At 38.0% G+C, this 23,190-nt stretch overlaps 1 protein-coding gene across 6 annotated transcripts in view; it reads left to right on the top strand.

Annotated features, from left to right (window-relative positions):
* The window catches only part of TRPM3 (transient receptor potential cation channel subfamily M member 3), a 2,946,644-nt gene that overhangs the window by 2,310,856 nt on the left and 612,598 nt on the right, over window positions 1-23,190 (top strand). For all 6 annotated transcript variants that reach the window (XM_044064372.1, XM_044064373.1, XM_044064374.1 and 3 more), the window contains one exon: window positions 22,289-22,423. In XM_044064372.1, coding sequence (XP_043920307.1) covers window positions 22,289-22,423 — 135 coding nt within the window. The remainder of the gene's footprint in view (window positions 1-22,288; window positions 22,424-23,190) is intronic.

Here is a 23,190-nt window from a genome sequence, read left to right as displayed (position 1 = left end):
ACTTATCATGCCCATGCCACACCTCCAGTCATAGCGTTCTAAGTGCAAAGAGTTTAACAAACTTTCATGCCTGTGTCATTACATTTGCTTTTTTCTACTGATACATTCCCATTTCTGGCATAACATTTGTCTCCATGATGTGTGGTTGCAAGTTGAAGAGATAACCTTTGAAAAATCAGTTACATTACGCCAGGTTAAGCTGATGTCATTAAGGTCCTTTTTAAATGACACCTGTGATGCAGGGATAGGAATCATGGGAATCTCTGCCTTAGAATGATGAGGTATATGCGAACACATCCAGCAGTTTGTTCTGTTTTTAATTTTTGGCATATTGCCAAAGGACCAGCAAGAAACTGTTTTCTCTTGACCAGTTTATAGAAGGAAACAGCAGCAGAAACTAAGCAAAAGTGCCTGTTGTCACTGGAATCGTCATGGACTGCTACTGAACTTGACCTTCTCACTGGGCAGATGATTTTTCTGTCGCACCTCAATTTCCCTCTGTTGGCTGCGATGATTCATCTGGGGTCCCCACACGACAGGTTTTCTTGCAATGAGACAATTTGATCCACGTTGGTAGTCCTGCACAGTGAATTTCAGTCAATGTGGTTAGCAAGACCTGGAAAGGCCCCTTCCACCTCGGGCTGAGGCAAGTTTTCCTCTGAAAAATTTTCACGTACACCCAAACACCCCGTTGTAGTTGATGACAGGGCTGATCAGGAGGCTTTGGTAATGTTGCCCTTACTCTTTGGTGATCTTCTACTTTCGGCTTTTCCTGGTTAGGGGTCGCCAAAGTGGATCACCTGTCCATTCATGATTGGCAGTGGATTTTTATGGTGTCGAGTTGCCAGCCCGGTGCCCAACCTTCCACATAAGGCACACACACACACACACACACACACACACACACACACACACACACACACATGCACTCAAACCTAGGGCCAGTTTAGAGTGTCCAATCCACCTACAGCATGTCTTTGGGATGTGGGAGGAAACCGGAGCACCCGTAGGAAACCCACACGACCACAGGGAGGACATGCAAACTCCACACAGAAGGCACCCCAGCCAAGGATCAAACCAGGGAACCTCTTGCTGTGAGATGACAATGCTAACTGCTGCACCACCGTGGCCACTCCTTACTGTTCAGTGATATTGCTGCAAAATATGAAGGAGTTTCCTACAATAAGAAATCGAAGCATCATCTGACAATGTTAATTCGGCATTTCCCACTGGAGGAGTACCTGGAAGGGCCATGGATCTCCCGATTAATATTTCATATGGACTCAATTTCCTGGTGGCATTCAGTGAGGCCCTCATACTCATTAATGCTAAGGGGAGGTCTTAGGGACACTTTAAGTGAGTTTCAGCATAAATAATTGAAATTTTATTTTTAAGGGTCCTGTTTATCCTTTCCATTAATCCAGAGGACTGGGAATGGTTAGGACAGTGAAGACTCAACTTAGTATTAAAAGCTTTACATAATTCTTTAAAAAATGCATTATTAAAATGTGTCCCCTGGTCGCTGTTGACAATGCTTGGTATATCGAATCTTGGTATAAATTCAGATAACAGTTTTTAATAACTGTGACTGCATCAGCTTTGTGACATGGGTAAGCTTCCACCCATGCTGAAAACATACACACTATCACCAAAATAAATTGCAAATTATTAGTCTTAGGTATCTGGATGAAATCCAGCTGTACATTAACAAAAGATCCCTAGGGTGGAGGTAACCATGCAGTCTTGCTGCTGGCATGTTTGCTTATATTATACTCCAAACATATACTACAATTTTGCATATACTGAAGTATCAAGGAGGAGACATGAGGGGTGTACCAACTTCAGGTAGTTTGATTAAATAAAGCTGCCTTACCTGTATGGACCGGTAAATGATATGCCCTTACCAGGTAAGGGACCAAAGAGGCAGGTGCCGCCAGTCGGACATCTGGATGTCACCATATGCTGTCAGAGGATTTTCTACATCCATCCTTGAGCCTCCTCAGAACTGCTCCCTGTGATGCTTCAGCTTGAAAGGCTGACAACTTTTCAAAATCAAACACATCATTACTGTTGCGGTTTGTTATTATTAACATACACAGATTTTTGCAACAATTTACTACTGCTTGTTTAGTAGCTTGGTCTGCTAAATTATTACCTTTGGTAACAATATTCTGTTCCTTTTGATGTGCACAACATTTGATTACAGACAGCCTCTTAGGTAGCAAAGGTGCATCTAATAATGATTTTATGTACCATGAATTTTTAATTCGATTTCCTGAAGAGGTCAAAAACCCACTCTTTCCAAAGTTGCCCCAAATCATGTACCACCCCGAAAGCATAATGGCTGTCTGTAAAAATATCGTCCACCTTGTCTTTGGCTAACTCACAGGCTTTTTGCAAAGCTACTAGCTCAGCTATTTGAGCAGAGTGAACACCCTCTAATCTTTGTTGCAACAATATTGTTTCTTCGGTGCAGACTGCTATTCCCAAGATCAAATGTCCTGTTTGATCTCTTCCACAGGAGTATCCACAAAGAGATGCATGTCAACATTGGGTATAGGAGTGTTTTTTTAAGTCCTCACTAGGACAAAGCAAATAGTTACACACACACACACACACACACACACACACACACACACACACACACACACACACACACACACACACACACACACACACAATCATGCTCTTCACCATCCTCAGCAGTAGGCACCAGAGATGCAGGATTTAGAACAGGACAGCAGATCAGAGAAATAGATGGATCACAAAGAAGTGCAAGTTCATATCTAGTTAGATGTGCAGTCAAAAGTGGTTGAATTTTCATTTTAAGCAAAAGAGATGATACAGAATGAGGGACAGCTACTGGGAGATCATTCCCAAGCACCAAAGACTGTGCCAGATTAACTAAAATGGCAGATGCGGCAACTGCCCTTAAACAGGGTGGAAAACCTTTTGCAACAGAACCAAGTGCTGTGCTGTAATAAGCTAATGGACGATAGCTGTCCACATGTTTTTGTGCAAGTACTCCTTGAGCAAATCCATTTCTTTCATGACAAAATAAAATAAAATGTTTATTATAATCTGGTAACCTTAAAGCTGGGTCAGTAGCTAAAGCTTGCTTCAAGTTCTGAAATGAATCACTATTCCAAAGGAGAGGCTCTGGTGTATCCTGCTTTAATAGATTTGTCAAAGGTTTGGTAATTTCTGCGTAGTTAGGGATCCACTGTCTAAAGTAACCTGTCATACCTAGGAAAGACCTAAGCTGTCTCTGAGTAGTTGGACATGGGGCCTTAGATATGGCATCAATACAAGATGGTAACACTTGCCTGCTATCCTGAGATAGTAAATGACCACGATAATGTACCTGCGATGACCACAGTTGTAGTTTTTCTCTAGACACTTTGTGTCCCTTTTCTGCAAGGGTAGTCAGAAGATGCAAGGTATCCTGCTGACATTGCTTTAAGGAGTTTCATGCTATTAGTAAATCATCTACATATTGTACTAACACAGACCCACCCAGAAATGTCACATTCTTTTTTCAGAATTTGAGAAAATAGTGAAGGAGATTCAATATATTCTTGTGGCAACTGTGTCCATGTATATTGCTGTCCCTGATAAGTGAAAGCAAACAGAAATTGACTGTCAGGGTGAATAGGTATATTAAAGAATGCTGAACATAAATCTATCACAGAAAAGTAACTAGCTGTAGGTGGTATGCAACTCAGTATTGTTACTGGATTTGGAACAACAAGAAAAGTAGGCAATACTGCATTATTTACAGCCCCTTAAGTCTTGTACAAGTTTATAAGTATCCTTCCCTTGCTTTTTTACTGGAAACATAGGAGTATTACAAGGGCTTTTAGCTGGTATTATTATTCCTTGCTGTATTAGAGACTGAATTGTAGGTTTGATTCCCTGCTCTGCTTCCTGCTTTAGTGGATATTGTGGAACTCTAGGGAGAGGTTTTGATAGATTTAATTTTATTTTTACTGGTTTGGCGGATTTCAGTATACCTACTTCATTTGCATGCTTAGCCCACAAGTTGGCAGATACCTGCTGTAGTAATTCTCCATCTACCTATATGCTTTCAGCAGGCTGTTCCTCAGCTTCTGCAAAAACTGCCAATACTTCCCCCTCTGATTCTGTTGGAACATTTAGAAACACCCCTTCTGTAGTATAGTAAATAGTACTGCCCAGCTTGTGTAACAAATCTCTTCCTAGTAGGTTTACTGGTGGAGTAGTACTCAAAAGAAAGTAATGCTTTTCAACGATCCGACCTAAAGAAATGGTGATGGGTTCTGAAACAGGATATGTAACCATAGTAAAGTCAAACCAAGGCAGCTCTCCGGAATCGGCAAACCTTTAATAGACCAGCGTCAACAAGTAGCAGCAATAATACACTTGAATACTTAAACAAAGCAACCATATAAATAAAAAAAACAACGGTTTAACTTAGTGCTTTCACCTGTTAGTCAAGTCAGGCATCATCAGAGTAAACCAACATAATGCTCCTCAGTTACTGAAATAATTTCAAATGCTATTCCCGCCCTCATAATTAAGCAATCACTATACTAATTGATGTACTTGAACCTACGTAACCATAGTATTTGTTACTCCGACTGCCTTTACTTTATGCTCTGATACTGGTATTTGGCTATCTGAAGTAATTTTTAACACAGACCTACTGGCTCCAATGTCCACCAGAAATGGGTTTTTCTTTGAATTTATTTTCATCTTAACATAAGGTCCGTTTTGATCTATCAGCAGTAGAAGGTTAAGATTTACTTCTGTATTATTTACTTGACCTAATCAGTATGGAGCTTCCTGACTCCTTCCAATCTGAGGAGCTGGTGGAGGAAAAACTGCATTATTATAATTTGGTTTCCATTCAGTCCAAGTATCTTGGGCTCCTTGCATTTGCCTGTGTGGGAATTCCCTTCCCCAATGTCCTGCTTCTCCACAATTGAAGCAAGGTGTGTTAGATGAAGCCAGAGGGGCACTGCCAGCTTGTTGTTCCCAACCAGCTGCACATTGTTCCCCTCGACCAGCACTTTTGCTAAATCCTCTAGCAATTCCTCTACCCCTTCCCCTGCTTCTGCCTCGTCCCCTTGAGTTTTCCAACTGCCTGATTTGTAAAGTTAACAGCTTATCCTCAGTATCCTTCCTTCATTTTTCCTGATACTCTGTACAGTGATTTGCAGCACTTAATAAAGACTCTTAAGTCCTTTCCTTGCCAGTCTATGAGCACCTGCTTTATTTGATTTTGTACAGGGGCTTGCAGACCTGCACAAAGGCTGCTGCAATAGCTGGCTTAGCTTGCTCTTCTGGGTCTGCTATTCCTGAATGTCTAGCAAATACTGTCTTAAGGTGACTCAAGTAATCGGCAGGGGCTTCCCCTTTATTTTGGCATGTCTGTATTTTAAGCCAGTCAGTCCTAACTTGACACACATCTGCAATCTTGTTTAACAAAGCTGTTTGTTTATCTGTTAATGCATTCCCTATGAGAGTGAAATCTGTTATTTCAGCGTTTTCCAGTAACTGCTTTCTTATTTCATCTGAAGTGACTACCCTCAGCAGTTGATTTATATCTGTCAAAGTAGGATTGTAACATTCTATTATAGTTTTTAATTCTTCTTTGAATTTTAATGTCTCTTCTCTAATATTTGGAAAACTTTGAGACATAGTATGCAAATCAGCAGGGGTCCAAGGATGATGAACAAGTTCCCTATTGTTAGTCTCCAAAATTACCCTGAGAGGTGCCAATAGATCCCCTCCAGTGGTTGTAGTCTCCTGTTGTACCTTGTCATGTGAGCATGTATGGTGAGATACAGAAGTGTCAAATACTAATGCCCTCATTGGAGAAGTAGAAGCTATCTGAGAAGGATAGAAAGAACAGCCCTCAAGTGCAGATGCCTGTTCAGAAGATGATTATTGAACAGGGGAACCAGTCTGAGATGTACCAGTATCACGCAAACTAGGTGTCCAGTTGACAGTAGACCAAAAAGTAGGGGTCTGGGAAACAGCAGTCTTGTACAGGAGGTACCCATACTGGTGCATGTGGGGGTGGGGGTGCAGTAGCTACTGGAGGATTATCATCCTCATCAGAAGTTTCTTCTTTTTGGCCATCCTCAGTTTGTTCCAGACCTGCTAAGACAGGATAAAGGGATCCCTTTTTACTGGTCTGTACTGCCTTTTTAACCTTTTTTACTTGTTGCAACAACTTCTTATTAACATCCTGCAACCCTCTTAATGCTGACTCCTTTTCCCTTTTCAGTGCTTCACTGTACCAAGAATAAAATGCTGTCATTTGTTCCCCACTTACTTTGCTTTTCTTTTCTTTTAAAATACCTTTCAATGTCAGCAATTTAGTCATCATAAGTTCCATTTAATGGAAATACCCCACCAGCACAATTAGTAAGCTGAAACCAGTCATGGAAATATTTACAACTTTCCTTCCCATAGTTAAAATACATAAAATATGCAGGTGTTCCCTCTTCAGGGATTTGATCTTGCTTGCTTGCTTTGCTCCAATTTTTCTTATTTTATAAATCAGTAATAAAAATGTTAGGCTTACCTTACAACTCCTGGATCCTGGCAATTCCAAAGACCGAAAATAACTGTAGTAATCCACACACCATACAGGGAGGGAAGGGAAGGACATCTGTCAGTGTGCAGCAACAGAGGAGAGGTTTCGATCAGCCTTTTCCCACAGCACCCCATTGCTTTTGCCCTGGCGAGAGCTCAAAAGTTACAGCTCCAGCATTGCAGTCAGGATAATGGGGCTGATAGGTACTATGTCCAGAGCTGACCACTCTTTCTGACCTTCTAAAGGTACTTCCACACAATCACACTGTTAAGTCCCAGCATGCTTTGGGCTTATGAATTTATTTTAACAATGTATACCTCTACGTCCTATCATGGGGTAGGCTCATGAATTTGTTTTAGCAGTATATAGTCTATGTCCCAATCATGCTATAGGCTCATGATCACATATAGTCTACGTCCCAATCATGCTGTGGGCTCATGAATTTGTTTTAACAGTATATAGTCTATGTCCCAATCATGCGGTGAGTCCATGAACTTGTTACAACTTTATCTTTAACTTTTATCTTTTTCTTTTCTTTCTCTCATACATTCATACATTGACAGAATAAAACATCTCTCATACTTCTTACCTTTCAATCCTGAGGGTACCGCCCTCGACACAAAGTGCCTCCTTGTGCAATTTGTCCTTTAATGTGCGTGCACATACATTTACTGTTCTCATTTGTTGTGGGGTCCTCCCACTATTATCTGCATACCCTACAAACAACTCAGTCAAACAAAAACACAGTCATGCACTTATTCTACAGATTGCTAAAATTGTCTAAAAGAGAGAAAGAAAAACAAAAAAAAAACACAAAGCAACCATTTCCCCTTACAAAACAATTTCCCTGCCAAGGCTAGTATGTCTGTATGGTTTACCTTCATATCAGCGATCCCAATATGGGTGAAATGGCTTCCAAGAATACCGAAGTGTGAATGTCTCCAACGTCGAATTCCACATAACCAAACGGCAAAACCTTGCCCCTTTTTGACCCATGGTAGCACTGGTGTGGAGGTGTATCGCAGCCGGAAATGTCGAAATTCGACATTATTTCGACATTTTAAAATTTTCACTCTTTGGTTTCGTGAAAACGGTTCGATTAAGTGGCCGGTCGATCATGTGTGATCGACGATACGAAGGTAAACCTGTTTGCCCACACTGAATAGCTGCACATCTGAGTCTGACTATTCCATACAAAGTAGTGTGGAATTCACAGAAAATCTGTGATGGGCCCTATTCCAGAACTGCCCTGCAACAATATCAAAGTTCAGACCCAGAGAATGGCACCAAATTGTTATAGTCATAAATAAATAACATTAAGAATTTACCTTATATGCCTTTAGTCAGGAACAACACTTCAGGATGTGCAAACAGAAATGTTATTCTTACAGTGCTAGGAGACGATCTTCATAGCTGTTGATAAATCAGTCTCTCTGAAGAGAGACAAATTACATTTTTATACATTTTCTTATCAAAACTGGTCACGCAATTTTATTACATTTCAATTACTCTGACTAATAGAAAACTTTACAAATCTCCTCATCCCTCATGATTTTTGCCTCAGACTTCACGTGAAAACCTTTCTATACATGATCCACCTGCTTTCAAGGGGTCTTGTTTCTGACTCAGAAAATACACAAACCTTCCCTAGCAACAGCACACTCCTAGACTGGAGGAGTCAGGCTAACAAATTCCTTTTGTAGTAACTAACATGCCTCGACTTCATGCAACACATACTTTTTCCTTATTACATATTAAAAAAAATGCAGTTACCATACAGTAATACTCTAGCTTATGAAGCTGTATTTTTCCCAGCCCTGCATACAAATTATATTTGCTTTTTAACAATCATATTATAGCATCATTAATGAATTGAAATTAATATACATTTTAATAAGCTGATCTTGTCCCATAACAATACTAAAGGTTAGATAGCAATGGTAGGGCAGAGTCATACACTGTGTACTGATCAGGAAATACATAAGGATTAGATAACAATGGTAGGGCAGAGTCATACACCGTGTAATGATTCAGGAAATACATAACAAAGGCAGGCAGAGTCATACACCATGTACTGACTCAGGAAATCCATAAAGGTCAGATAACAATGGCAGGACAGAGTCATATACCATGTACTGACTCAGGAAATACATAAAGGTCAGATAACAATGGTAGGGCAGAGTCATACATCGTGTACCAACCCAGAAAATACATAAAGGTCCGATAACAATGGTAGGACAGAGTCATACACCATGTACTGACTCAGGAAATACATAAAGGTCAGATAACAATGGCAGGGCAGAGTCATACACCATGTACTGACTCAGGAAATACATAAAGATCAGATAACAATGGTAGGGCAGAGTCATATACTGTGTGCTGACTCAGGAAATACATAAAGATCAGATAACAATGGTAGGGCAGAGTCATACACTGTGTAATGATTCAGGAAATACATAAGGGTTAGATAACAATGGTAGGGCTATTGATTTCAGAAGAGTGATATTATTTTGCCCTCCAGAATTTCAGAAGAAGTTTGTCATCACCAGTTTTGTTTCTTATGTGATCTAAAACTCTGACATTTTAACCCATGAAATTACAGAGATGAAAAACTTTGTAGGTCTTTTCATTGATTATCAAGTTAGCACTTACGAGGAAGCCTCTTCAGCCAACATCGAGAGACAAAAACTGTTTTATGAGAGAATATTTGCAGCCTCAACTTGACCACATCTAATTAATTCCAAAAATGAAACTTGTAGATGCCCAGGAAGGTACAACTTAATCTAAATGAATCCTTTCCACCAGTATGCAGAAACAGTGTCACTATCTCCCTTTCATCATAATAGCATCTTTTAAAATTCACTTAAATGAAGTGTGCAAACTCCAACAAAATAAAAAAGAAATGTATGTGTGCATTGAATAATGCATTTATTTTCAGTAAGAAGGTATACTTTTTATTATTTTAAAGAGTTGTAGACCTTTTCATCAAAAATGGATGCACTGAATATCATTTCAATAAGCTGGTTTACATAAAGTTCAGATTTCTTAATTAAGGTAGCACTGGAGATAGAAAGTGAAATTCATTTTTCTGTGGCATGGATACCCCGCCTACTACATATCGTACTCAGCACTTTACGTAATTCACTTGGAGATTGCCAAATCTTAGAGAAGAGGGGCATTCTTCACTTGCCCTGTGACCTCTCATTGAATAGACTATTTTTCAAAAAATGGGTTTTATTATATCCTCTCAAGCTTTAGTGAATTATAATCTTCAAAGCTGCCTGCAACTACTATTAGTATGTTAACCATTATTTATTAAAAGTAATAAAAAGTTAGACATAATCAATTTTCAAGTAAGTTTAAAACTAATATCTTGTAATCTAATATTTGGAGCTTTTCTCTCAGGGCCTCTACTGAAAATGGTCTCCTACCCATTCGGACTTTCTTGGTAATGATATGTTAATAAATAAATGTAAATTTTAAAAAATCCTCTGTCATTTTAAGATATATTCATATTTGGTTGGTAACAAGAGGAAACACATTTATATTTATCGTTTATCTGTACAAACTTCATCTGTGAACTAACGTCTAATATGTAACTATTTTGGCTTACTGGTAATCCTTTTGCAGTAGCATTTTAAAATGCCTTTCCATGTCTGAGTTTATTTCAGCATGAAGAGTAATTTTGTAGAAATAGAATGATATCCTGCTGTGAGTCATGTTGGAGGGATGTTGAATCATGGTGGAGTATTGAAGTCTGCTGCTCTTGAGGACTATTTACCAGTTGTTTGCATTTCTTCAAAACAAGATGCTGTTTTGGATAGGTATGATGTTTGGTACAATGTTGTTATGCCACTGACTTCTAATGATGTTAGAACTTTTATCCATGTGGGTTAAGCTAGTTATAGTGATGTGACTTTTGAAAGTATTGGAAATGCTGAAAAGTTTCTACAAGTGTATGAGCTTAAGCAATTATGGGCTCATTGGCTCACTTTAGCTTTACTGGGCTAAACCTTACTGCTAAACAGTATTATAGTGCAGTTTTGTACTGCAGAAATGACTGTTTCTCATGTTAAGGATTTCTTCTTTTCTTATTATTGCAAATTAGGCTTAGTAAAGTTTTGTCAAAGTGCTTTAATGCTGGAGATTTTGGAATACTGAGTAAACCAATTCAAGATATGTTACTTTGAGGGAGATTGTGGATAATGTATAATCCAATGATAACAGATTTTACTGGCTTGCCATGTTCATGAGGCATTTGATTCTTTTGCGCACGATAGTTTATGGACTGTGGTATTAGTTCCAAACCACCCCATTCAACCACTACCTTTCTTTCCACTCCACTAACTACCTTGATTATAGCAAGCTCAGATGCTCATAAGCCTAGTACTTATTATACAGCAGGAACGTCTTATTGTAACATTTGTTAATGTCTGTTATATACTTCACAGATAAAGATTCTAGTTGTCTACTGATGTACTATGTTCTTCATCTGTAAATATGTTGTAAGTAATTGCTGTGTAAATTGTTAATCGCTATGTAATCCAATGTAACTACTGTCTGTTTATTTTAACTGTGGAGCTTTTCTCCCCGGGCCTCCACTGAAAATGGACCTACGTCCAGTCGGACACTCCCGGTCAACAAATATAAATAAATAAATAATTAATTAAAATAAAAAACATTTCTATAGTGAAGCATTTTTATTCTTGTTCATAGGTCTGACCACTAATAAATGGGTGGCCTGGGAGACCTATTTTGCTAAAAAGAGGTGTTAATCAAGGTTGCCATCTTACTAAGTTGTTTCATTTAATGATGTTGGCTGTTACTGGTGCATGTTTGAATAGGTTTTGTGGAGCTAGGTAGCAGATATTGCCTGGAATTTCTTATCCTCTCTTCATATTATTCACAGTTGATTAAAATATTGTAGTTCATTCAGGGAAGGCTTTGTCTTCAGTCTTTACAGCTGTTAGACTTTGTGTTGTGCTGATTTAAGTTTAAATTTACACAAATCTAAAGGATTTGGTGTAGGCCTTTCCACTCTGGGTGTTGAGTTTACACTTGATTCTGTTTCTTTATTAAGCATTGATTTTAGTCTTGATAATGTGATTTTGGCCCTGTGGGGTTCATTATTATTCCGGGTTCAAACTATATTAAAGACTTGGGCTAAATGTAGTATGGCCTTTAAGAAAAAAGGTGTATATTTTGCATAGTATGGTTTGGGGAAAATTGGCCTATGGTCTATCCCTTCCCAAGAGAAAAAGAAACTTTTTTGATGGGTTTATTTATTTATTTATTTATTTATTTATTTATTTATTTATTTTGGGGGGGGGGCAATCAGCTTAATCCTGTCAGATGAAATGTTATTTACTGTAAAAAATATTGAAGGTGGGGTGGGTTTGCCTCATCCTGTGGTACACCTTGCTTTGCTTCACTTATTGTCAATATTGAAATTCATTCAAAATAGATACAATAAAGTTCTTGGTTTAATTTTATGGGAAATATTTAGTTGGGTATAAAGCAAAGAAAAAGATAAAAATGTAATATTATTTTCTTAAGGCATATGTAGATAAATTCCTTCTTGAAAGTTGTGGGATAACACTATTCTGGATATATATATATTTTTTTTATGAGAGGCCTTGGCAAACTTTACCGGATATTCATAGACAGATGTTAATGGAAAGATTTGATAGATTTAAGTCTCTAAATGAAATAAATTATTTTATATGAAAGCTTTCTTTGGGAAAGCTTCCTGTGTTGAAATATGAGACATGGAATGAAAGACTGTCATTTGTGTGGTGTGTCAGAAACCTTGGAGCATGCTTTGCTTACCTTGCCCAAGAATTAAAGACTTTGGGGGTCCAACCTATTCTGACTTTAGATTTACATATGTTAATGTATGGATATTACAATATCAAATCAAACAAAGATAGAGATAGATTTGATTAGTTGATAGTATTTTATGGATTTTATGGTTGGCTAGGTATGAAGAAAGAAAAGAAATTATGGACTAGTGTACAGCTTTAGTAAATATTATGCAAGTAATTATAGCAGAAGGGGTTGGGGAATAATTACCTATCTGTGATGATATCATTGTGATTGTTTTGAAGACTTTTGTTGACTTTTGTATTTCATATTAATGTCTTTTGTAATAAATTTCTCCTAGTCTATAGATACCAAACACATCTTTAACAACGTGCCTCAATAATACTTAAATATGATGTGGGATGGGACGAACACTAAACTTAAAATCCCCTCCTGCTCCCTAAACCCAAATCCCCTTCCTGATCACTGCCAAAATCTACACTACCACTCCATCCCTTTCCCTCCATATGGCTGTAACACTTACCTCACTCAAACTCATATTCAAGTTTGGGTGGGAAAGGCAGCCTGTAAGAGCTGTAAGATACTTGAGTCCCTGACATTGAGAAAGTGGCCTTTGAGTGCTTTGGACTGCAGCCCTTGTAGAACCAATGAACAATGAATATGTGATGTTTGGGAAACAGCTAAAGTCTTAAGGTTTTTAAACACATAATGCATATTATTACTGATATCTAAAGTTGTCACCAAATTCTTAAAAAAATGCTTGAAGACATGCATTTAGCTCTGTGACTCCAAAACATGGCTTGCTTAACATGATTTTGCTGATTTGTATTACTTTAACTGAATACTTACCTTTTTAGTATGTATATATATGTAGCCATTACAGAAGCTTCTGGTATTTTAAAAACAAGGCATGGGCTTGTACCAATGACTATTCCACAGTTCTAAAATAATTCTTAAAAGTCTGATTTCCAACTGCTCTATGTCAGTATCAGCTCCGTTATGCTTAAATAGGTGGCTCTGGCATGTTTTTTTTTCTTTTTTTAATTTATTTTTGTTGTTCTCTCTTTTCCTCAAAAAAACTGAAACCAGTATCAATCACATTCTGCCCTGTATTCCTATAATGCAGCCATTGTATTAAGTGTTTAGACTGTGGGGGAAATGTGTGCGGGATTCCAGTCCTACTGCACAATTCAGTACTGATGATTTAATGCTATGTGCCTTATGTAGCTGTGCCTTTGACACTTTTTAAATAGTAAGCAGCAGTAATGTGAAAGAAAAGCAGGAGTGTCCCAGATGGTGCTACATAGTTGGTCTGGTTATAAGGGCTTTGCCACGATTTTTGGAATTGAATCCACCAACTTGAATGTCTTTCTTTAGCTGAATAGGAGATAGCAGGTTTACTAAGTAATAGCTTTAGTAACCAAAGGAAAGGCAGTCCCATAGGCTCAAAAAGAAGGGTCTAATACATTGATTGCACAGTGTAAAAGTGCCTAATGAAGCTGAAGATTCCTGCTTTAAACATTAATGTAGGTACATTCAAATTACTTTCTGTCTACTAATGATTTGAAAATGGCAACAGATGCAGTATCATAATTCAAACGGATGTTATGCAGAATCCTGCTATACAAAATCTAATTGAAGTGGAGAGGTACTCAGAAAAAATAACTTTCATACAGTTACCAGGAGGAAAAGCAAAAGTGTAGCTAGTGAAAAGACGTATGTAAAATAAAATATGCCCATATCAATCAATCATCAATTTAAAAATGTATCAGTGCTTCTAAATAAATGATGTAATTCTACAAAATATACCTACCCCAACCAAACCATTTTGATTTCTCTGTCATAGAAAACCTAGTGAATAGTCTTTATTATTTTGATGTAACCTGGATTTGTTGCATTTTGCACACTTTTGAAAACCTGTCTTGTTCCTTTCACAAATCCCTTTTTGAACAGCTTATCTCTTACTGGGTGAAAATTCAGGGAAATTAGTTTATAAAATTATGCACCATACAACTTTCCTCTGAGATGAGGTATTTTCCTGACCAGTGATGATGATGGTTGAATGTTGCTGCAGTCAATCCTGTGCAAGACAGTGTATAGTAAACTATATAGTATACTGTAAGCTGTGAAAGTAACAGGGATGAAATGTTACCAGCTGCAGTTACAACTCACTCTATCATCTCCAAAAATGATCTAGCATTCAAGGTGTCTTTTTGTGTGTAATGCCTGCATGCATGTCTGTGTATCTGTCTCCACAGTGTTACTTTCCTCTACTCTACCTACTGTAACAGCTCTTTAGACTGTGCTAATTAGAACTAGCTACAAGCTCAGCACATTTGCACACAAGCATGATATCCTTATATAAATGAGAAGATACATGGTTAAGAAAAAGACATTCATTCAGTAACAGCTATAAGAGTTACAGATCAAATACCTAAAAGGTTAAAACACTTGTCCAAATATGTGTCTGTTGTAAGTTGGGGAGGATTTTTCTATTTGGCACAACAGTAATGCATAGTATGTGAATGCACTTCACCCCAGCTCATGTGCATGGGAGTTTAGTTTAGGAGGGGAATAAGGAGGAAGCAATACATCTGGCATTACCTCTTTCAGGCCAAAAATTGATGAAAGCAAAAGTGCCCTGACATGAGTTAAGTGATCTTCTACCATAAAAATTATTTGTACCTACTGGGAGACAGCAAGTAAAACTGTTATAAAGGACATATATCAAATCTTCAAGAGCTAACAGTCTATGGAATGGAAAAGCCTTGCTTCAGAAGGTAAATTATGGAAGATTCAATATGTACAGATCAGTATAAGAGTGGAATAATGGATGGAATGAAACTATGATACATAGAAAGGTGTAGATTGTATTCTTGAGGGATAATTAAGTAAAATAAATTTATACTAGGTTTATAACATAGTTATTATATAATATGTGATGGTGCAAATGTTCAGCCTTTCATTGCTGAGTTACATTAAATATGACTTTATACATTGCAAAAGACTAACTTAAAAAGAAAATACTTAAAAATAAATCTGAATAAAACACGTCCATTAAACTGAATTCATAAATGGTCCCTTAAAAAGAAAACATTTAAGGTAGAACATATCTCAAAAATCCAAGAAATTAATCTGAGTGAGACTGGGAGAGGACTGGAAAACCCTTGATTGTGAGAAACAACCCTTTCATCAAAAAAGAAAGAGAAAAGTTTTATTTTCAATTCTGCGTAGATATTTCAAATTGCACTTATAGTGACCTGTGTGGTAGTATTACGTTTTTGCACTTTTCTGCTTTTTTTCCATGTTTTAACCAAAAAGGTTATCTAGTTATCTGTTTGTATTTTTCAGTTTGTTCTGTAACCTTTGTCTTGTAGCTTCATTTACAGTTGTGGGAAGATTGTGAATTACTGCAAGATCTTAGCATCATGTAAACATGATCATGTAATCATGTAGACATACTTCTATCTCCATAAATATAATTACTTGTAAAAGCTAACTGTTTGTGTTTTGAACCCTGTCTGGGGCCTTAGATTTGTAGTTTCATTTGCAGTTGACGCAGAACTGTGAACTACTGCCAGATTTTAACCTTGCTTAGTCATTTATTACTGCATTTTTTTTCCATAAACAATGTTAAAGATAGCTTTCTGTATAGTCTGGTGCCTTAGCCTTTGGAAAAAATTGTAGTAGTGGGAGTACTGTATATTCTGCTCCAGGAATGGTGTTTCATTGCTTTTACAGATTATTATAGTCCAGTTTTACTGCTAGTGTCTTATATACTGCTTTTCATTTGCCTGCTTCTTTCTGTTCCTCTGTTCTTTGTGTCAGACCCCCCCCCCCCATTAAGACATTAAGCTAATGTTTCTGAAATACTAACCTACTTGAGGTCATTGTCCTGTAGCTTATTGCTTAAAAATGTTTTCAAGCCTCCAAGCATACCTCTCAACTGTACAGATTTTCACAGAATGTCCAGATTTTTGTCTCATATTTTGGGTCTGTTTTTCATAAAATGGTGTTTTTTGGCAAATTAGTAGCAAATCATTAAAGTCTGAAGTTACAAAATAATGATAGACATCTGAGTTTCAGACTTCATGTCCTTCAGAAAATGCATGCTAATGCAAAACCTGTTATTCTATCACTTTCTAAGTTTGTAAGAGCAATATTTAAAAATTGCCCCTATTTTAGGCCTGTGTCCCACTTTTATATATGTCTTTGTCCAGATTTCTTGATCAAAGAAGTTGAGAGGTATGCAGCTCTTGTTGTGGTTTTAAAAGGCTGTGACTAAACCTCCTTTACTACAAATTGTCCCCTGCTCATTTTCTCAGAGCTCCCATTTGCTTGTCACCCTCAACACACTCTGAGGGAGTCTTGAATTAATTATTTATTCTCCATCCTTGGCAGATAAGAGATTTATTTTATTATTTTGCACTTCAGTTAACTGTTTTATTTTTGATTATTTGTTGATTTTGTACTTTAAAACATTTTAAAAGTCCCTAATACCTGAAAACACCATGTTCTAATAATCTTTAAGTTGTTTTGTGATAGCATTACATTATCAAGCAATCTTTTTTGTGTTTTTACATTAAGAGAATTGGATAGTCCATCTAGTGGCATTAGGTGGCGGTGGCCTGGTCTATCTGAATTGGGAAGCACATAAGAGATCTGTATTTGCCAGTGGACTTAGAAGCATAAATTTGGAGTCTTTTCATGCCACTGTCAATCATGTAGCAGTGGTTAGTAGTGTCCTGAATAGACAGAGACATCTAGAAACCAAGCTTCTCCTGTAAAACCACCTCTGAAATTGTACCAGTAACTCTGTGAGTGCAGAGCAACTAGTTTGCACATTGAGTAGCATATATCAGTTAGTTTGCATGTTGAGGAGCATTGCCCCTTGAATTTAGTATTATATAGCCTAGTCTAGTCTATAGCCCTAAAGCACCCTTAACCCACTATTAACCCCTTGTGTACCACACCCTTGTAGCTCACCCAATAAAGCACTTGACAGCATGGATATGCAATTTCCAAATTTCTCTGCAGCCATTTTGGTGGATATGGATATAGTAAGACAATGTAACAATGGTCTAATATCCACTGACAACCATTTAATCCTGAAATAAACAAATACAGTATGTGAGAGACATACATTCACAATGTTTCTGGAGACAAAACTCTCATGTACCAACACTCAGAATAACAATTTGGTTGTCAGAAATACACACACTATACCGATCACACATAGGGTTCCTATTACGTGATTGAAGATGCATTCGACACGAACGTAAAAGAATGAAAAGGCAAAATAGCGAAGCAGCTTTTAAGCAAATTCTTTCCCTGGGAAAGAATTCACTTGGCCGCTTCAGTTACTTTGCCATTTTCGGCACTGTAGTGCGATCTCGGAGTTGGTATATTTAAGTAGGAGGGTGTTGGGGGCACAGTAACAAAGTAATGTTTTAAAGTTTTATTTTTCTTTTTTAAGCATTTGATGATGTAATATAAACCCTCACACATAGTATGCAGCCCACACAAAGACCTTCTTTTGCTGAGGGTCTTTATCAGTTCGTCACAATGCAATTGCAGTGAATACTACATCGTCGACCCTCATTCAGCGAACATCATTTCAGAAATTTGATGAATTTACTGAGGGCAAGTAAATTCTTGCCCTACAGCACAACTTTGCCCTTTTCTCCACTGTAGTGCAATCTCTGATTTGGTATATATATTTGGGGGTGGATGTGGGGCTGAAGCCCTCCACTTGGGTGGGTTCGATTTGTGTAACTGTTGGTCTGTTGTGCTGTAGGGCAAGTCTTTACTTGCTGTTGGTAAATTCAGTGAATCAATTTTCACTGAATGAAGGTTGACGATCTGGTGTCCGCTGCAACTGCATTGCAACAAACTAATATAGATCCTTTGATGAGGTACTTAAATGCAATCTTCACAAACCTTAAAGACCTCCCAGACATTCCATCTGCAAAAATGATCCTCAGTAAACCCAAAAGCCGCACCTAGCAGAGCCTCAACTACCAAGCCCATAAGGCAAGCAAATACACTACCCAAGACTCTAATCATATGGGACTCCATTGTACAACATACTGATGCCCCATTCATTAGGCTGAATAAAGAGAAATAATACTCATTGCCTGTCATGGGCCAAGATCCACCAAGTTACACATGCACTCAAGTCATTGTACCATATGTAGCAGTATGATTCAGTCATAGTCCATGTAGATGTAAATGACCTGAGAGATGCCTCCCTAGGCTATATGAAGAGAGACATTATGGAGCTCTCAGATTATGTGCCACAAGCTGGAATGTACGTAGCAGTGAGCAGCATTTAACCTTCACCAAGGATGTTTTTTTGTTTTCGGTGTCACTCTAAGGGAATGCTGTATTTGTCAGGGAGTGGAAGGACATGGTTAAAAAACACATTTCTTTGACAAGGAAGCTCTGCACCTGCCCCCTCTAGGTTTTCGAGTATTGGCTAAAACATTGTTCTCCCACATAGAACTTTTTTAGACAATGCCAAACTGACAAACCTTCCAACATAGCAAAATCTACCCAAGGAATTCTAATGGTATCACTGCTTATTGCCAGGAATCTAAGCAATAAGCTCCACTCCCTCCAAGCTCGCCTTTCTTTGGAGAATGCAGACATCTGTGTAGTTAAGAGACATGGTTTAAAGCTGCAGTGAGTACCCTGGCAGTGCAAGGCTTCAATTCCTTCCACACCTTTAGACCAGCACTGCACAGACGAGAACTGAAGGTGGAGGTGTCTCGATTTACATCAGTAACAAGCATACCTGTGGGTTGGTTTAACAAGATGACACACTGGAGTTCCTCCATGTAGAGATTACCAGACATAAAGTTCCATACCATATCCTAGCAAGTGATGGGTTACCCTCTATGTCCAATGAAACCCATAGCTCATACTTAGACCTATTGGAGACACTCACCATTTAACCAAATACCATACTCAAGGGGGACTTAATAACTGGGAATACTATACAACCCTAAAGATTAAGGTGCAGAGATTCCTAGACTTTGTAAACACAAACACCCTGGATCATTTACAGCATACACCTACTAGAAGTACAAACACATTGGACCTGGTACCTACAAGCGTGAGAGAACACTGCACCCATCCCACCTCATTGTCATGTCCTCTATTGTAAGGTCATACCACAAAGCAGTCTTTATCAAAAAAATAATTAATTCCATAAGCCCAGCAAACCCTGTAACAGTTAGAAACTACTCTTACTAAGTGATAACCTGTCAAAATTTCAAGCACCTCTAACGCCAGATAACACAGAAGCTTATACAGAATTATTTACAGAAGCTCTGTACGATCGTTTCACTGACTGCATAGAGGCTGTTGTGCCTATCAGAAGTAAGTCCAAAACTAACTCAAAAAACAACCACCCTGTTGGAACCCAAAATTAAACAGGTTGCACAATAAAATTAAAAAAAAAACATAGTTAAAATTAGGAAGTCTAACACCAAAATAAGATGAGAAGTCTCTTATCAAACAGAGTACACAACTAAAATAAATAATTAAATCTAACAAAACAAATTTAAAGTTAGTGTCCCTGGCCAAAAGACAACCATAAGGCCTTCTTTAGCTTTGTTCAAAACCTCAACAGCAGCAAACAACAGTGTGTTGAACTGATGATAAATGGAACCACATTCACAGAACCAAGAGATATGGAAAATCTTCTGGCTGACAAATTCAACTTCACCTTTACCCACCTCTCAATCCCAGCCACCCTCAGGAAATACTGTCAAACATAATCCATCCAATTATCAGTAGTGAGCACCTTAGATGAGCTCTCTAAGGCCAAGAATACAGCTTCAATGGGCCCCAATAATATCCCAGGATGCCTTCTAAATAGCCTGGAAAATATGAGCTATCATGGTCACTAGATGTATACATTCAACCATAGTCTGCACACACAAAATGGAAGATTGCACCAGTCATCCTTCTGTACAAGGCAGGCCATCAATGGATCCTGGTAACTACAGACCTATTGGTCTGACTAGTCTCATATGCAAAGCCATGAAAAGAATTATCATGGAAATTATTAATAATGACATAGGAAACCTCCTGACACTGAACCCAGCCCAGTTTGGTTTTGTCAAAGGTAGGTCATGCCTACTGAACCTAGTGGACTTCGTTGAAATATTCGCTAAGGCATTTGATGAAGACAGAATGGGCATAATGCCCAGCTTAACATAGCTAATGCATTTGATACAGTACCCCACTCAGTTATTGTAAAATAACTCATGAAATTAGGCATAAATCTCTTTCTAACTCACTGGATAGCCAACTGACTCACAGAATAAGCCCAGGATGTTAGGACTGGAGAGATTACCTCCACAAGGACACTGGTCATCGGTGATGTCCACCAGAACTCTGTGATGGGTCTGCTCCTCTTTAGCATCTATTTTTTGGAAGTCAAGGCCAATGTCAAGGGCTTCTGGCTTACCAAGTTTGCAGATGATTGCAAGCTACAAGGAATCATAGAAACTCCTCCAAGACACTAACATCTTATAGGAAGGTCTAACACAAACACATTACTTAAGCCACAGCTTAAAACCCAGTACAAAAAAATGTCTACTAGTACCTTTTGAGAAACTGGCCATCAAGAGGAAATTACCTCATTGATAAAACACCTCTAAAAGTAGATGTAGTAGTTAGGGGTTTGAGAACGCATGTAAATAGTAACCTAGCTTTTGACCAACACGTGTCTGAGTTTGAAAGAAAATCATTCTGTTTCACTCAACGTATAAGTAAGGGTTTGTCATCTAGGTACAGGGAAGTCATTGTGCCACTGTCCTCTGCCCTCATCAGACCATGATTGCATATAATGCCACCTCTGGTACGTACCTCACCAGGCACATGCAACAACTGGTATGTCCACAGTGGTTCCTCACAACTAAGAATACAAGGCATAAGTACAATGTCCTGTGCAGTTGACCTCAAAGCCCTATTCTATACAAGACTGCTGAGAGTCAGATTATGTCTGGTATACAAGGCATCCCTGGAACCCACTCTGATTGACCTTTTGCATATTTGCAAAATGAACAGCAACAGAACTAATAGGTCTAATTAGTTAAACTTTGCTTACGACTTAAATAGGATATGTTGGAGGGAGAGGTATGTATGATAGAGAATCTCTGACTCTATAGATTTCCCATCCATGTGAAGCAGAGCCCTTCCCTAATTCTATTCAAGTACAACCTGGACCAGTGGATGGAAAACCAGAAATTCACCCCTGGTCTGACACCTATGTCTCTGATGGAGACAGGCAGCCATTAAATCATACCCTAACATACAGCCCTTAAAAAAACTCTAATGCAGAATAACTCGTGGGATATATTTGGTTTGCATGGGTAAGTTTATAAAGGCTCCAGTGGATATATATATATATATATATATATATATATATATATATATATATATATATATATATATATATAGCAAAAGTATCATAAAAATTTGGAAAAGACAACAGAAGCTTGAAACAGTGTGCTTGAAAATATGTCATCTTTGAACCTGTGTTTGAAAAACTGTTCATATCCCTTAACACACATCAAACTAGCTCTTAATTTGTTATTGTCTGAAGAAGAAATCTAATTAAAGAATTGCTTAGAAGTTGAAATATTAGCAGGCAGGCTGAAGGATGGTTTTAAATTTATGGATTACTCCATACATTTGCTGATGCAAGGTTCCTGAAATGTAGGCATCCATTTTATGAAGAGCATGCTTCCTTTGTGTGGTTCTCAGAGTAGTTTGAAAATTCAAGTGAAAATTTGAAAAGAATGCTTTGAACACTTTCTTTCTGATGTTGCAGCTTGTAGTCTAACTTTGATTGTCCACTTGTAGGTGGGATCTCTTGAACAGGCAATGCTGGATGCTCTCGTACTTGACAGAGTGGATTTTGTGAAGCTGCTTATTGAAAATGGAGTAAGCATGCACCGTTTTCTCACCCTCTCAAGACTAGAGGAACTGTACAACACGGTAGGGCTAAGCTTAAATGTATTTTGTTATCTGTGTTCAAATCTAGTTTTTATATGTTCCTCATGATAAGGTAGGGCTCAGCTAAAATGTGTTATTTTTGTCTGTGCAACCTTAAATCTAGCCTTTTTATGTGTTGCTTAGGATGAAAGCATCAGCTGTTTGTACCTCCAAAGTCATCAGAGTTGGAAGGAAATTTCAACTTAATGAAGGCTGCATATGACTAAGAGAGAAAAAAGTAGTTTGTACACAGATATGTGATTCCTGCTAACCCTTTAGCAATACTGATCAAATCAAAAGTAGATAGTATAAGCAACATATGTATAAATGCAATAGTAAGAGATTTTAGGAATGGTCTATAGGTTTAATAGGTTCATACTAGGCCAATGATCACCAGGTATATTGTGTATTTCAAGATATTACCATGACACAGATTATATGAGTACAACCACAGGTATAAAATGTATTCTATGTTAGGACTGGCTTTCCTCTAGTATTGCAACCTGTAATGCTTTGGTAGTGAGTAGGTTGCACTAGGGATTTGGGATGTGGGCATCAGGAAACTGGAGGGGGATGCCAGTGAATCATTAATGTAAGGCTCTATTTCACTTAAGGCAAGCCATGCTGGTAACTGCTGAATGTGTGCTGTGTGGTGTGATTGAAACTGCGGTGGAATCTACTTGGAACAGTTGCAGCATTAAGGAAGGATGGAACTTTGAATTGATTTTGGTTGCAGAGTGCATTCTTCACATATTACATTATAACCCCTT

Source organism: Protopterus annectens, chromosome 2.part2 (genome assembly GCF_019279795.1).
Source record: "Protopterus annectens isolate FY-2018-M chromosome 2.part2, PAN1.0, whole genome shotgun sequence".
NCBI lineage: Eukaryota > Metazoa > Chordata > Ceratodontiformes > Protopteridae > Protopterus > Protopterus annectens.
The sequence above is the reverse complement of the archived record's forward strand: the minus strand, read 5'-3'. Positions and strand labels throughout refer to the sequence as shown.